The following is a 17,503-nucleotide window of genomic DNA, read 5'->3' as shown; positions in this document are numbered from 1 at the left end:
TTGTTTGTATTGGCATGACACAAAATTACAGCTTTTTGGTAAAGCCCATCATTCTACTGTAAAGAAATGAGGCCTTTAAAGAACAAAATACAGTCCCTACTGTCAAACATGGTGGAGGTTCACTGATATTTTGGGGTTGCTTTGCTGCTTCAGGCACTGGATGTCTTGATTGTGTGCTTGGCAATATGAAATCTGAAGACTACCAAAGAATTCTGGGCTGCAATGTAGGGCCCAGTGTCAGAAAGTTGGGTCTCTGTCAGAGGTCATGGGTCTTACAGCAGGACAATGACCCAAAGTACACATCAAAAAGCACCCAGAAATGGTTTCAGACAAAGCATTAGAGAGTACTGGACTGGCCGAGTCCAGATCCAAATCCCATAGAGCATCTGTGGAGAGATCTCAAAACAGCAGTTGGGAAAAGGAACCCTTCCAATCTGGGAGACCAGGAGCAGTTGACGAAAAAGAGGAGTGGTCCAAAATTCCTGTAGAGAGGTGTAAGAAACTCACTGATGGTTACAGGAAGCGATTGATTTCAGTTATTGTTTCCAAAGCTGCGCTACCCAATATTAATTGAGGGTGCCAATCATTTTGTCCAGTCCATTTTTGGAGTTTTGCATGGACTTTGTCAGATGTGGCTTTTTTCTCCTCCACTTTTTTGTGTCATACCAATACAAACAAAAGAAATAACCATGGGAATGCCTAAACATTTGAAATTGCAACAATTTTCTGCGCAAAAGGGTGTACTATCTGACAGAAAAGCAGGGGTGCCAATATTTTTGCCCATGACCGTATATATTTAAAAACATGGCACAACAGTTGTAACAGGAAAGTGGAGATAAGACTATGGGGTCTATTCACTAAGCTGCCGTAGGCAGCCGAGTGAATGGCCGACCTGAAGTGAAGTGAGCCGAAAACTGTTTGGCTATTCACTTCAGGCTGGTACGGCTGATTTCAGCCGTGTATCGGCTGAAATCAGCCTTGCGTTCGGCTCGACTGAGCCGCTCGGCCACGTTCGGGAGCTGTACGGGCTATAGTGAAAAGCCCGTACTACTGAACCGAAGGGGTCCTGGGGCCGAAGCTAGCCGAAGGATCGGCCGAAGCTACGGCTAGATCCTTCGGCAGCTTCGTGAATAGACCCCTATGAAAAAAGAGGTTGTTGTTACAATGTCTATCTGACTGCATATTTATTTGATGACTTCAGATGGCTTTTAACCTTCTTGGCGGTATTCCCGAGTGTGGCTCAGGGTTAATTTTCTGTACCCAAAGCGGTAACCCTGAGCCACACTCAGGGTTACACAGAATACACAGCGCGTCTCTTACCTTGTCCCTTGAGCCGCGCTGTGTCCTCCGGCCGATGCCGGCATCCGTCTTCTGGGTTCCGTCCCTTGCGAGCGTCCGCGTCGCAGGGGGGCGGAACTGGCGGGAGATTCAAAAGTTGTTTTTTTAAATGAAAAAAAAATAGAAAGAAAAAAGGAAAAAAAAAAGAAAAAGAAAAAGTCATACCGCCAGGGAGGTTAAAGGACTAAGAAAGCTATAACATTACAGAAGTTACATTATGGAACTAGTAGCAAGATATATATGAGGAAGAATCAAAAAATACATTTAATGGGTTTAATAGAAATAACTATAAGCACTTGAACATATCACTTTTTCACATAGTCCCCATGCAAGAGGATGCACTTGTTGTATCTTCAACTAGTTTCTGTATTCCTGTAGAGAAGAAGCTTTTTGGCTGCTGCTGAAGCCAGGTGTGCACGGCTTCCTTTACTTCATCATCTGAGGTGAACGTGTGACCGAGGAGTGCTTCCTTCCTTTTGGTCTCCGGGTCGTAGTGGTGCACCCATGTCTCGTCGCCGATGACAATCCTCTTCAGAATACTCTGATCTTCATACCGTCTCAACAACTGGGTCGCAACCTCCACACGCTGTTACTTGTGCAGAGCAGTAAGCTGTTTGGGAACCCATCGTGCACAGACTTTCCTGTATCCCAAGCCATCATGCACTATGGCAAATGCGGATTCATAGCTGATATCCAAATGTGCAGCCAACTGAGACAAAAGAATGTGCACTACAGCAAGTTGTTCTTTGATGGTGAAACCTTGCAACGGAGCGTCCATGTTTTTGTCCACTTGATAACTGCTCAACTAAAGTCCCAGCACTGTACTGCGCATGGTCAAACTATCCAAAAGGCTATGTAAATATTGTGCAAGCTTCTTTCTGTTCCGATTACCATGTAATTTATAAATTGCCTTTACTTTTTGATTCTCCCACGTATGTATAAGCAACTACATCTGTACATATGTGAATGGTTAGCATTTATGTAACTATTGCTTGTTCAGCTATTGTAGGGAAAAGGAGACAACACAATAACAGTTGGTATTTTAGTTGAAACAATTGATTTATGTGCTTCTACTGTACAACTGTATGAAAACTGTTGACTGACAGCGCTGTGCAAAACTTAGATGAGTAAATGAAAGAAATATATTCATATTCAGTCTTTCCTGCCAGAAAAATTGTAACTCTTTTCTGCCCGCTTTCTATTCCATCATCCCTGTCAGACAACACAGACAAAATCTGACCTACCTTTTCTCTACAGCAGTTAAAGAAAAACTATGGGGTGAGTGAAATACACTCATCCTCATAGTTAGAGCCGATGTGTGACATTTAAATTGTCACACGTCGGCTCTATTGATTGGGAAGTGAGCGAAAACAAACCGCCAATCTGCTCGCTTCCCAATCATCTCCCTGCAGAGAGCAGTGACTGTCAGTCACCATTCCCCACAGGGATTTCCCCCCTCTAATCGCTGATTGGAGGGACAGACGGGGAGGCAGGCATAGCTGGCTCTGCCTCTAGATAGGCAGAGCCCGCTGTAAATCAGCCAGTGGGGTGGATTTCTACAGTGTTGTCGGGATCCGTCCCGGCTGCGGCACTCTCAGCATGCCCGCTCTATACTGAGTTTTGAGTCAAAGGGGGACATTAGTATATGTCCTCGTGTGACCCTATAGGGAACTATGGGAAAAAAAGGTTACCCCATAGTTTTGCTTTAAAGAAATACAGCTTGGTAAAGCACCGCTCCAGCCTGTGAATGGATAGTGAAGGAGCAAGAACACCCTGATGAGGTTAACCCTATGCTTTCCCTTCCTGTCAGACAACTCCCTGTGCACTGTGCAAAGTAGTGAAGTCTGACTGGTGTGTGTGTTGCCCTTTCATCTGTAAGTCAGAATTTAGCTATGCAGGGAACTGCAGGAGACTAATATAAAGACAGACAGTGGTACGTAAAAAAACATATAAGGATTTTGTAAATTACTCTATAACTGGGTTAAATTGGGTTATTATTTTTCGTCTGCTTTAAAGGAGGCTCATATCAACAATTATTCATGTATTCAAGCTAGTTCTATGCAAAAACATAAATATATTAACTTTTTTATTACATATATGCATAACTGGATTGAATGATGATTTTATTTCTGCCTGGAGTTCAGGTTTAATACATAATCACACAAAGCCGATTAGTATACTTCAATCCATAGCGAATACTTCAATTTCCTGTTTATCTGTATCAACAAATATGCAGCTTGTTACATTCTGTGGAAATACCACAGATCAGTTGGAGAAGGAACGGCTGCTTCCTGTGGTTTATCTATTTGATATAAAAAGATTCACATTAATTGTTGCCCATGCTGCAAAGCTGGGAATGTTATTATGTGCCATACCCACTGCTGTGGTGGAAGCAGAAGGGTTGCTGATGGCACTGTTCCCCTGATACCTGTACAGCTGTGCCCATTTCTTGGCACAAATAGATACAGACGCAAGGCACTGTGTGCTATACATAGCAAAAATGACAAAGCTGAGCATTATGCAATTGCAAAATAACAGATGCTCCATAATGATACGCAACAAGCTGCATTTTGACCTGCATTTCACAGTTTGCTAGAGAGGCAGCTGACTTGGTTAATTAATGACCAGCAAAGTTGCCTACAGTAAATTATAAAAATGTATAAAATAACATTCACAGTATAACGCCATGCTATAGCATTGTATTGATAGCAGTTATCAGGCAGATATGTTCAAATGAACAAGTCAAGAACAGATTCAGGCATTGACTACTTGCCAGCAACATGGAGGACATAGTTTTTTTAACTTTTACATATTTTTGGCAAAATTTGGCAAATTAATGATGGGCATGATCTCTCCTTTTCTTTTTTCTTGTTCCCTAGTTGTGAAAAGAAAGTAGACCGCATGCTTTCTCCAATAACACAATCTACTCAGTGGCATAACAATCACCATAGCAACCCAGGCGGCTGCTATGGGGCCCGGGGGACATTGGGGCCTGGCCAGATGCCGGGCGGGCCGTCTGGGTCGCTATGGGATCCTCTGCTGGTGGAATTCACTGGCGGCTGAAGACGAACGCGCCGTTGTTCAGATCACTGACAGTAATCTGTGCAGCAGCGTGTTCCTCTCCACAGAGTCAATGAGTGCCAGCAGCGGCAGTGGAGGAGGAGGCGGGGCCCGTGGTCGGCAGCAGGGGAGGAGGTGGGGCCCAGTGACGAAGAAGGAGGCGAGCCTGGCGACAGAGGAGGAGGCGGGGCCCATGAGCGACCGTGGAGGAAGAGGAGGCGGAAAGGTAAGGAGTGCGACCAGCCCACCTGAGGGTGACCTTGCAGAGCCCACCATAGACAGTCTATTGTGGGCTCTGCAAGGTCACCCTCAGGTGGGATCTCGAGTGGGCTCTGCAAGGGGTATATGGGGCCCTGTGATTTCTAGTTACGCCCCTGAATCTAGTATTAGTTTTTACTACCATAATCACATAACACAGGGGGCAGAGATAGAAGAAAATGTTTATTCATTTGGGGGTGCGGTGTGACAGATTGTAATTTGAGTATTGCCCTGCCAGTAGTCTAGTATGGGGGTTTGTAAACTTTTCAAGATTACATACTACCAATAGATTGCCCATATACGCACACCTTCTCCCGACTGTTAAAGGCGTCACCATAAGCAGTTCTATTTGGTATTAGTATTACTTCAAAAGCTTATTTGCATTTTACATATGGATAGCTAGGAACATAACATCTGAAAGAAAATCATAAGGTTTTTATTATATTTAGTTATATAAAAATGGCAAATCATGAATATACAAGCTAGCTACAACTAGTGAGATTTTTAATGGTTTCTGTGCTCATATACCTTATTCTGAAACCTCCCAGGAGAACAAGCTGGAATTATGCAGTTCCTTTGCTACCTACATTATAATGACAGCTAGAAAAGCAGCAGGAGAGAGAGAGTTGTCTTGAATAAGGTATGTTAACATGAACATTTCCATTGCAAAGAGCAGAAATACATTTTTTTTTAAAGCAAACACTGGCCTTTTCGCTGCAATGGTTCAGTTACAAATCCCTATAACCCATGCAATCCTGTATTTCCACAAATCAGAAAATTATACTATTGTGGAGATGACCCCAAGAAAATCACGGTGTTCTGAATCCTGACAAGAGCACCTTCCACTTGATAGAGAGTAGAAGGAATCCGCTTCTAACAAAGTGACACAATCTTCCATTAAAACTATCAAGTGGGGCCTGTTCACATGATTTTCAGGTCCTGATCAGGTCCGGATCAGGTGCGGATCTGCAGACGTGGTGCTATGTGTTTTGCCGCGTTTTGGCCGCATTTTTGCTGGAGTTGGGCTGTCAGTATGTTAGCTGCAGTGCAGTGCGTTTTTGCCACGTTTTGCATTTCCGGACCGTTTCCTGACCGTACAAAATGTGACATGCAGTATTTTTTCTGTCGTAACCAGAACAGACTGCGCACGTGAGAACTGTAGCCCATAAAACACATAGGGATACATTGGGATGCATTTTTAGTGCAGGAGCGTACGGATCAGGTCAGCACAGAAAACGGACGTCGTGTGAACAGGCCCTAAGGGGGTTATTCACTAAAGAGCCGAAGGATCCAGCCTTAGCTTCGAGTGATCCTTCTGCTCTCTTCTGCCCGCCTGAGCCCTTTAGTCAAACTGAAGGGTTGCTGTATGGGCTATTTACTATAGCCCATACAGCAGTCGAAGGCGGCCGATCGGCTCACCCGAGTCGAAGGCATATGCTTCGGCTTGACTGAGCCGAAGTGACAGCTGAAATGGGGAGAACGGCCTGCCGAAGGCCGGCCATTCTCCCCACAAATGACAGCTGGGCAGAGCCAGCCGTGACCTCACGGCTGGCTCCGCCGAGTTGTAATGACAGATCAGCATCCCCAAATTACCTGGGGATGCTGATCTGTCATTAAACAATAATTCAGAAGCAGCATCACTTGGAAAGAGGCGGATGAAAAGACCAGCCCGATGGAAACACCCTCCAGAAACTAGGGAGCGCAACGTGTCTCTCCCGGGACCATAGAGAGGTAAGTATTCAGGCAGGGAAAATAGCACCCACACATGTGTTTGTATTCCAACCTTGCTTATATCTCTTTTTCAGGTTTCGGAAATTGGTGCATAAATTCAAAGTTCCTAATCAGATTTTCATGAGGTGTATATCTCTTATGGGTATCTTCCCTAGTGTTCCATACATTGGTACACATCCAACCCAGATCTCCAAATGGCAACCACCATGTGTACCTCATGCTGGTTCTGAATCGATGGTGGTCAGTCATCAGAAGGTTGCCGATCAGATCCCCCTGACGAAGCTTGTTTAAGCGAAATGCGTAGGAAAATATTTTCCTATACAAGCCCTGAGATATCTTTTGTCTGAATATTATATGGATACAAATAATATATGGTAACATGATTGCTACACAAGTGGTACAGACTGATGTAGGTATCTAATCTTGGGCTTTAATGTGTACAAAGAGGCAACATTAATGTGAAGTAAGGACCTTTTGGAACTGTTTGACATATGTCATGGTGGTTGTTCCACCTGAATTGAATTTAAAAAATTGTTTTTAATTTTTGTACAATAAAATGTTTTATGATATGAAAAAATATTGATGCCTCATTTGAAACCCAATTCTCTCTAATATTGTTTACCTAATAGTTTTAAGGGGGAGAGGCGTACATTGAGTTCAGCACACCGTGCTCAACCCCCTGATTTAGGGTTAACACTAGTTCTCAACAATACCTTTAAAGTTTGCCTAGCAAAACACCAGACAGAATGTAGCAACATTAGTATGCTGTTAACTTGTCCATACAGTATCTCTGACTAATCAGTACACCTAAATCATTATTATATACTGTATGTTTTTAAAGACAAAAAGAGTTTTATTTAGCATATGTTTTAGGATAAAACTCCTGCTATGTTTTTTAACCTGAAAAATGTACATTATCTTTTTAAATTATTTTTATTACTGTAATTGTATTTAAAATTATAGTATTAAAAGATTTGCACTGCCATCCATTATAGCTGACATTATAATCACATGATAGGGAAATATTGGTTCCTGATCGTTAATGGGATCAGAGCTATGAGTGACAGTAGGGCCTGACATGTAAGTGCCAGATAAAAACACAATGTTGGCTGCTACCTGTCACAGGGGAGATGTAGACCAGCATGCCATTAGTACTCGGCTTTAAGCAGGTGATAGTTCATTAACAAATTTCAGGGTTTAAAGACATAAAAGGAAGCAGAAGTCCTGCTGCTCGCAAAAATCACTGCTCCGGGATTCCACAGCAGCTATCTCATAAAGATAAGGATAACACTTTTGATTGGCTGATCCGTCTCTTTACTGAGAATGTGTGATTAAACTCTTTGGCATTTGCTCATGTGACTGGCCAATATGGCATCCCAGAGTAATAGTCTCTGAAGTCAAAGTATTTTATGTCTTCTATTGCCTTCTAGATGATTTTAGGAGGGTTGTTTTTTTCTGTTGGTCATGGGAAAAAAATTATTAAAATATGTTGTTTTTTAATCTTACATTAACTACCATGTAAAAAACTGTATTTTTAAAACAGAAATAAAAAATAATGCTAGCACTAGGGTTGCACAGATACCAAGTACAGTACTCGGTACAAGTAAGAGTACATGTACCGATACTTTTAAGCTCCAAGACTAGACTAAAAAAAAAATTTAAAAATTAGGAGGCAGCTGTCATTTGTAAGGAGCACACAGAGCTCCTGGGATTTGTACATCTCTGTTTTAATGTATGATTTTGTTTATATAAATATAAATAAAGGGATGCACAGATACCAGTTTTGAGAGTACGAGTACTGGTACTTGCCCAAGTACTTACAAGTACGAGTACTGATACATTGTTGTTTATTGTCATGTGACAGTTTTTCTAAAACAATACAGACTAATGATTTCAGGACAGTGGTGGAGTGCCAGAGCCAGGTCCCAGCTGCAACCGCTGCAACCCTGGTAGTTCTCATGAAAATGCCAAGTATCGGCACTGGTACTCGAAAAGTATCTGTGCATCCCTAGCTAGCACCCATGTTGACAAGCTATAAAAACAAAACAAGTACTTAGTTACGAAACAGAATAAGGATTTCAAAAACATTATTAGTGGCAAATGCTACACTATAGAGAAACTAGGGGAAACTAGGGGTTTAGGGCAGTGGTTCTCAACCTTTCTAGGGACGGGAACCCTTGGTAACATTTGCTGCGCTAGGAGAGGGCTGAGGAGGACTCTCACCTAGCACAGCAAAAATCACACAGCGACCCACAGGTTGAGAACCACTGTTGTAACAGCTAAAATGGCAAACCATATAACACAAGCCGAGGGTGTCAGCTTTTATTATTAATAATGATAATCACTAGATGGGGACCTGATGGAGAACTGCAGGTCCCCCTCTGCTGATTGACAGCAGCAGTGGGCGGGTGCAATAGCTAGTTTGCTATTGCAAAGTGAAATAGCCAATAGGAATCTAGCTATGCATTCCAATGCTGATTTTTTTTTTTTTCTGACTTACGGCGGCCGGGGCTCCGATGTCAGAAATAAAAAAAACGATAGCAGCGAAAGGTTTACTCTGCTCGATGGAGCAGATTAAACCTTTCCGGGAGAAAGTGTTTCTCTCCCGGGCGGCCGGGAGCCGCTATCTAATAGCGGGAGACTCCCGGCGACCCCTGGCAAATTGTCATTCGACCCCCGTAGGGGTCCCGAACCACAGGTTGAGAAACACTGGTTTAGGGGAATAATAAGTGGCAGAGACGTTGGTGTAGGAAGATAGGTTTTGGATTTTTGGATAATTGGATATGGTTTAATGGGTCCCGCAAGAAACTAATATATAAAAAAAACTTTCAAGGCTGCATGGATAAATGAATAAATTCCTGATATGTCACAGTATACAATAGGATATTTTGGTTTCTCACTTATTACCATTAAAAGCCAGCCCTTAAAACCCATCTCTGGGCAAAACTTACAAATGATAAGTGGATTTAAGCTCCAGTGAAGTGACTGTGCCCAGACACAGCCAGGTTTGTCTGAGAAAAGTTCTATGTGCTATTTGAATCAGGAGAACTGCTGTTACATTGTTGTTTTCTGGCAATCCGGCAATGGCTGAGGGGCAACATGGGTACACATAGCAAATAAAATCAAGTCTATGGAAAATGCATTAGTTGTGTTGCATGGCACTGCTTGCTACTTGCAATGGTGCAATGCAATACAATTAATTCTGAATGGCATCCAAATGCAGCTTGCCAGCGTGGCCAGCAATGCAGCGCAACAACCGGCAATGCACTAACAGCATGTAAAACAACTTGTCTCACCACTAAGGACAATGACAGAGGTTTGGATACACGTCTTCTGCAAAGAAACACACAAGGGATCCCGCACAAGGGGTTTGGATACACGTCTTCTGCAAAGAAGACGTGTATCCAAACCTCTGTCATTGTCCTTAGTGGTGAGACAAGTTGTTTTACATGCTGGTTTGTGAGTGTGCCATGATGCCTTTCTACTGTTCTACTGTTCAAAGCCCATTTCGTGTGCACCTTACTGTATAACTGGTAACAAATTGTTGAGTGCGTCTATGCTGGTTTGTGAGTGTGCCATGATGCCTTTCTACTGTTCTACTGTACTTCCAAGATAGGTGCATGTCTGATTTTGGGCTGTTGAGGTACTTTTGCCAGCCCATTCTTTTGAATGGGATGCCTGATGCCGTAACACACCTCAACAATTAGATGTGATCCTAGCCTTACGCTCTGTTTAACACGCAAACCTATAACATGAATAATCTGATGCCAGGTATTTTAATAATAAGAGAACAGCTAAACTGGGGAAAAGGACAGTTAGAATATTGCCGGATGAAGATTTTGTGGGGACAGAAAAAGCAGAGACAGAAAAAGCAGGCATGGCAGAGAAGTTAGGGAGTCTGAAAAACACCTCCCTGTTATGGGACAGAGATTAGGAGAGGGGGATATGTACTGTAGTTCAGGAGGGAACTCAGGAGGGAACTCAGGCAGGGCTGATCAACACTTCTAGGGATTTCAGTGCAGCAGAGGCAGTGTTGTCAAAAAGTTGTTAGGAGTTCCCGGGATTCTCGAGATCAACAGATTTTATTTTCTAATTGGAATGTTTTTAAATAGACAAAACATGGGTAAATGTGTTTGTACTGCAAAGATGTAATAAATATACATATTTTTTCATTTTGCTGTGACACTTTAAGATCAGCTCTATGTTATGTACCTTTGAAGATTCTAACCTGGTAGAGCTAAATATCCACTGTGTGAGTAAAAACTGTAATGCACTTAATTGGGGTTTGTGATAACCCACCTCACATAAAGGACTGTGATAAAGTTCAATGAGGCTACAAATTGAAAAGGCATCAAACAGAAATGGGGTCCTTATTATGTGTGATTTTAACTATCCAGAGCAGAACATTGAAGCTATTTGTTATAGTAAACGATGCAGCTTTTCACCCACAGTATAAAAAGGCACCTTACAAAAGAGATGAATGACCCCAGAGGGGAAGGTCTGCAAGATGTGGTTATTTCTAACCGAGCAGATTCCATATCAAATGTGTAGGTCTGCAACATATGGACAATAAATACACTTTTTACTGCTAAATTTGAGTTTTGTGTCTAATAAAACGCTGAACAACACAGCTAAATATACAATCGATTTTTAGAAGACTCAAGTATCAAAAACTCAGAGGAGACATTTGCGTTGCTGATTGCGAAGGTTTTGCTTTAAAAAAAAAAAAACTGATTCTAAATGATATATATTAAAAAGTGACACTAAAGTGACAGGAGTTAAATCTCAAAAATACATTCAGGTACCCTAACTATTAACAAAAATGTATCTTATTTGTGTATTACTCAGCTGTAGATCCTCAAGGCCTTGTCCACACCAGACACAGTGCGTTCCGGCCCGATTCTGGCCAGAACACACTGCATCACAATACGGCCGGCTCGCTATGTTGTGGGGCAGGAGGGGGGTCCATTGAATTGAATGACACTGTAGCCACGCCTTCCGGCCGCAATGCAATCGGCCGCACGCGAATGCAAGGCCGATTGCATTGCCGTAGGCAGCCGAGTGAACGACCGACCTAAAGCGAAGTGAGCCGAACGCTATTCACTTCAGGCTGGTACGACTGACTTCAGCCTACCAAGCAGAACAGAAAAATAGTTAAAAAAGGAGAAAAAAAAAGAAAACAATTGTGCGGACCTAGCAATGACAGCTAGCTCCACCCAACTGTTTTCTATAGGCCGGCGGTTCTGCTGCTGTCAAAAAAAAGAAAAAAATAAATACATTTTTCACCATAGGAATGCATTGCTAGATTCCTATTGGCCATTTCAATTTGCAATAGCCAATATTCTGACGCCAGCCAACGGCTCCGTGTCAGAATAAAAAAACAGAAAAAGCAGTGTTTCTCTCCTTGGCGGCCGGGAGCGGGAGACTCCCAGATCGTCCGGGAGAGTTAGACTGTATGGAGATCAGTGTCCCTGGTTAGCTGGTAACCAGGGATGCTGATCTCTCTGCAAGTGATCTTACGGCTGGCTCCGCCCAGCTGTCAGAAGCAGGCTGTTGGCCGGCCATATGGCCATATGGCTTCAGCTCGAGTGAGCCGCCCGGCCGACTTTGGGAGCTGTACCGGCTATAGTCAATAGCCCGTACAGCAGCCCTTCGGTTCTACTGAACCGAAGGGGTCCTGGGGCAGAAGCTAGCCGAAGGGTCGGTCGAAGCTACAGCTAGATCCTTCGGCTGTTTCGTGAATAAACCCCAGTGCCTGTGGTTTGGTCCGAACAAAATAGTGCTTGTAGAATTTTGTTCGGACCGGACCAGACCGCAGGCATTGATGTGCCTTGTGTTCCCGTGCGGCGGATCGCATTGCAGCCGGAGGGCGTGGCGATCCATTGAAGTGAATGGCACCATAGCCACACCCTCTGGCCCCAAAACATAGTGAGCCAGCCACAATGCGATGCAGTGCGTTCTGGTCAGAATCGGGCCAGAACGCACTGTGCCTGGTGTGAATGAGGCCCAAATCATCTCTGAATTGGTCCTGATATTGTCCTATCTTCTGGAAGCTCTCTCCTGTGATGGACTACAATCTCATGTTTAGTTTAATAATTTGCATTCATTTTATAGTCTATCACAGGAGTGAGCTTGGAGAGGTGGATACTTTACAACACACACAGGAATCATTATGTCCGTATGAATTCAGAGATGATTTGAGGATCTACAGCCGAGTGATACACAAATAAGATACATTTTTGTTAATAGTTGAGGTACTTGAATGCATTTTTAAGATTTAACTCCTGAGTTTAGTGTCACTTTAAAAAGTTGAAATAAATACTGTAGTATTTATAAGTGTATACAACATTTATTTTTTTTCCTCTTCAAAGATTTTATTTGTTTTTAGGAGACGGGGGGGCTGGGCCTTCCAAATTTCTATAAATACTACCAAGCTGCACAATTGGTCCCCTTAATAAACTTTTATACGACTCTATACAGCCCAATCTGGGTAGACCTAGAAGAATATATCTGTTTTCCTGTATCATTGAAGGCTATTCTTTGTCTGCCGGCCCGACTACGTCCAAAAGATATGTGTCCATTTCTGAAATATATGCTTAAGATCTGGGACAATATAAAATACTGCTGTGATCTGCAATCACCTCATGCACCGCTACTCCCAATCATAGGTAATCCCCTGTTTCCACCGGGAATGGAAGTGCCAAATGCCTTTGGCTGGTGGATAAATCAAGGGGTGACATGCCTTCACCAGTTAATGGTAGATGGTAGGATCGGTACATGTTGTCCTGCTTTCAGAACAACATGCAAGCCCCAGCCTCAGAATATTTCAGATATTTACAACTTAGGCACTGGGCTATACCAATGCTTTTTGAAATTTCAGATACAGTGGAATTAACGTTTTTTTGAAAATATCTGTTTGAAATGCCCCACGGCACCTAAATTAATATCAATACTATATTCCCAGCTAAATAGGTTATTAAAGCCCAGTGACCATAAATATACACCAAAATGGGAAAAAGAACTTGGAGTTGTTAAACAACAGAAAGAATGGCTACAAATATGGAAATCAACAGCCACGTGCTCCATTAATGTAAACTCTCTGGAAACCGCATTTAAAACTTTAACTGGGTGGTATTTTGTGCCCTCCAGGTCGGTTTACTCCAATCCGACACATTCAGATCTTTGTTTTCGAGGATGCGATTCTAGGGGGGATGCGGTTCATACCTGGTGGACATGCTCGAAAATGGATAGGTTCTGGTTAAAAGTATTTCAGATGAATAACAATCTTTTGCACAGAAGGTAAACAATGTGAAACAAATTGCAATAGCCAATAGCAGGCTGGCTATTGTACACGTGCACTGAGCAGATGAAGCGGACCTGAGAGAGAACTTGCTATTAACCCTCAAGCAACCAGAAACAACAGTTATCCGTCATCTACCGATCCCCCGGGGTGCCGGATAACTGGGAGTTTACTGTTTTTCTTTATATGTCTTTCTCTCCCTGCGACAATAGCTTCCCTCATTTCTTGTTCAGCTCCCATAGGATATCATAGAGACAAGAAGTAAGAGAAGATCTTCCTATTGGCACCATGAACAGCACTTTACTCTTACCAAGTCTCTCCAAAAGAATGCTGGAGTTTGGCTGTCCCTAAAAATTATTTTAAAGTGTATGTAAAGCCCAAACCTTTTTTTGTTTTTGTTTTATAAGTAGAATAGGGAAGGGTTGACACCCCTATCAGGTTTTGTTTTTTGTTTTGTTTTTTTGCTATCTGTGCTTGGGAGATTCCACTTCCTGTCTTGGAGATGCAAACAAAGTTAGGGGAATTTCCCTCATATACAGTTGTCACCAGAAAATGTGTCTACAAAAAAAAAATTTGCCTTAAAAGAATTGCCAACTATGTTTTATGATTAGCATACATCAGCTATCTGTTTATGTTCCGTGAAGGTGTATTACCCACCAACCAAATGGTGATACAGCAATGCAGTGTCTACTATTTCCATGGAAGCAAGTAAATATGTTTTTCCACCAGATAGTATAGATACCTTATCAGGCATAACCAAAAATAATTACACATCCATTTATGAAACTGATGATTTAATTCAAAATGAAATGCAAACATGAGATGCACATACAGTACACAGCCTACCTTCTACCTTGTTTTGCTGCTATCACCTAGGTGCTATATTATTATTTGAGTAACTCTCTGCACCAATGAAATTTACAACCAAAAACTGGATAATCACATTGGAAAAGTAAATTCAGATAACAAAAGTTATTTTATAAAATCTCCAATTGTTTTCCATATTTTTCTATAGTGTGGAATGGTTAGAACCTCTGCCAGGTTTGTATACATCACCACTGGAAATATTAATGTTCACTATTTGTCCTGGCGACCACTGCCACAGTTACCGAAAGTGATGGGAAACACAAAATTCTATTACATTTGCAATGTTGGCTGGAGTAATCCATTAAAGACCTAACCACTAACTGGATGACATTTGGTTTCTTAATCACTGTGTATTATGAACAATTCCCTTTGTTCAGTCTTCTTCAAGCAATATCCTGTTACATGCACTGACTCCAGGCTGCAAAAATCATTTCTTTTGACCAGTTTACCACTGAAGTGGAACTGCAGTGGACCATGTCCATGTCTGTGTCAGCATAACCGCTCATAGCTTTACCTGAGGTGCATGGCAAATGCAGGAGAAAAACTGGAGGACCTTTGTCACCCTATAATGGAAAGTCTGAACAAGGACCACCAGGTATTATTTTGATGAAAGCTGATGAATGGTCAAAGTGACAGAGTCTCTTTAAATTCCCCTTTAAGCAGAGCTCCATTTTAACCAGGTGTAGTGGTAAACATCTGACATATATCTACACTCCTACCTTAATTCACGTTCAATCTGGAAACCTCTCTTTTTCGCCAGTTCCATTAGGAAATTCCTCCTGCTTGTCCCCATCTTCCTTTCTACAAGAAACAGGACAATTCCTTTAAATTTCACTTCATAGTGGCAGAAGGAAGAAGAGCCATGTAGAATTTTGGGTCTCTTTTTGACAGGGATCAGCCCTGACCCTCTAACAAGATCCATGATAGAAACCTATTGCCAGCGTAATCACGAATGAGCCAAACATTCCTCTGCCAGCTGCTTTTTATCACAAGTCATTTCTGTCAGTTTTCCTGCCTGGCTGGTGGTTTTTATGCACCACTTCTTGTACATCTGCAGAGATAATTCACTTTGAACAGAAACTAAATTATTTTATAGCAACATATAACTAAATACCACCAAACAGATGTTCATTCCATTCCCCACCAACAATAACCTGCTTGTCCCAGTTAGATGCAATAACATGTTTGTCATTTTGCGATGTTCTGAATGTATCCATCATGCCATGCCATGCAATGCTATAAAAAGGGACCAACATCATATATTCCCAAGAATTGCTATCATAAGGATTGCAAGCATTCAATAAGTGAAGTTAGAACTAAAGATATGTTTCAGTATTTCAGAATGTAAGCAAGCCACTGGATAAGCATTCCAGCCAGGCAGTTACAATTTCAGAAGGTGGCAAACAATAACAGCCTACATATATACATATATAACCTTCAGTATAGGATTCCTAGTAAATTAGATAGGTAGAGACACAATTGCACAGTGCAATGCTGAGCCTTAACGCAACTCATGTATTGCAATAATATGGCCTGCATTAAGGCAGGTCATTGTTTTGAATAACGCACCACAACAGACCTAAAAGTCCATTTTGGATTTAGGCAATTCCAGGTTATCCTCCATTCTCCACAGCTCCCCCTTTGTACCAGTGATGGAAAGACTTAAGCAGGGAACTGGTAAGAACCCTCCATTGGACTTATTATACTTTAATAAGCCTATCACAGAGTTTGATTTGAAGGTGCAAGTCAGCTTTCTATTATTACTGATTTAATAAAGTGATTTTCTGTGCAGTCTGCTGCACTCTGTGTCTTTCTTTGTTTTAGATTAAGGTCCGTATTGCATGACCATCACACCGACATGTGCTTGTTGGACATCCCATTCCAAAACTGTGGTCATTAATATGGATTTGGCCCCCAGCTATAACACTCTGCACTCCTCTGGGAAGGCTTTCAGATACTAATGCCAGACAGGAAGACCTAGCTTGCAATTGGGGTTCCAATTCATTCCAAAAGTGTTGTATATGGTTGGGGGTTCTGTGCAGGCCACTGGAGTTTCTCCACACCTAACTCAACAACCCATGTCTTTATGGAGCTGCCCAGTCAAGCTAGAAGAGAAAAGAACCTTTCCAAAAATATTGACACACGGTTGGAAGTACACAGTTGTCTAAAAAGTCCTATACTGTAGTACTAATGGTCACAGTACCCTTAAAGTGAAACAGTTTAACTCAATAATTTGGAGATGTGTGCACATATTTTTGACCATGAAATAGGTGTGATGGTTAGGTAACCTTAAATTCTTGGCCATATAGTGTACTTGGTAAGCACATTCTATTTCTGTTGTTGTTGTCGCTAATATGGTCATAAGCAGCAAACAAAATCCATGTTCAATATTAGCCAATGCTTTATGTGCCCTTTAAAGTTTTATGATCTCGTAGTGTTTTGTTCGTTTGGTTATAAGGCCTCTTCGTGTGCTGATAATTTGTCACAGATGAGATTGATGCATCCGGGACTGTCCAAAGGTAAAATCATGTTAGTTTGAGAATGTGTTGTCCTTGTCTGTGGATAAAATAAAGAGCTCCTCTTCATTTTACTGATGCTGTTCCCTTTCTTCTCAGCGTCATACTCTGTACAGTCTATTTGTTATTTATTACTCCTCAGAGATTCTTGTGATTTCTTGTGCAGCCTTGGCTTTATATTTGTTGCTAAGTATTTCCCCTATTATCGCGCTCCTCTGTACACGGTGTCTAGATGTTTAGAAATAATTTAGAAGTTCTGCCTCATCCTTTTGGGAGCCGTCTCTGCAGGATAGATTTATAATGTAAATTAATGCCAAAATATCAAGGGAAAGTGAATGTGGATTTCTGGGTAAAATTTTCAACTACCACCATTTTATTCTATAGGGTCTTGGCATTCAGAAAATATATAATGTTGGGGGGTTTTACGTCATTT

At 41.9% G+C, this 17,503-nt stretch overlaps 1 protein-coding gene across 1 annotated transcript in view; it reads right to left on the bottom strand.

Annotated features, from left to right (window-relative positions):
* Positions 1-15,476, bottom strand: part of DNTT (DNA nucleotidylexotransferase) — a 212,697-nt gene extending 197,221 nt beyond the window's left edge. The window contains exon 1 of the mRNA XM_018558898.1: positions 15,274-15,476. Coding sequence (XP_018414400.1) covers positions 15,274-15,476 — 203 coding nt within the window. The remainder of the gene's footprint in view (positions 1-15,273) is intronic.
* Between the last annotated feature and the right edge of the window lie 2,027 nt (positions 15,477-17,503).

Source organism: Nanorana parkeri, unplaced genomic scaffold, assembly GCF_000935625.1.
Source record: "Nanorana parkeri isolate BGI_ZX_2015 unplaced genomic scaffold, ASM93562v1 scaffold366, whole genome shotgun sequence".
Classification (NCBI taxonomy): domain Eukaryota; kingdom Metazoa; phylum Chordata; class Amphibia; order Anura; family Dicroglossidae; genus Nanorana; species Nanorana parkeri.
This window is presented reverse-complemented; position numbering and strand designations above follow the sequence as displayed.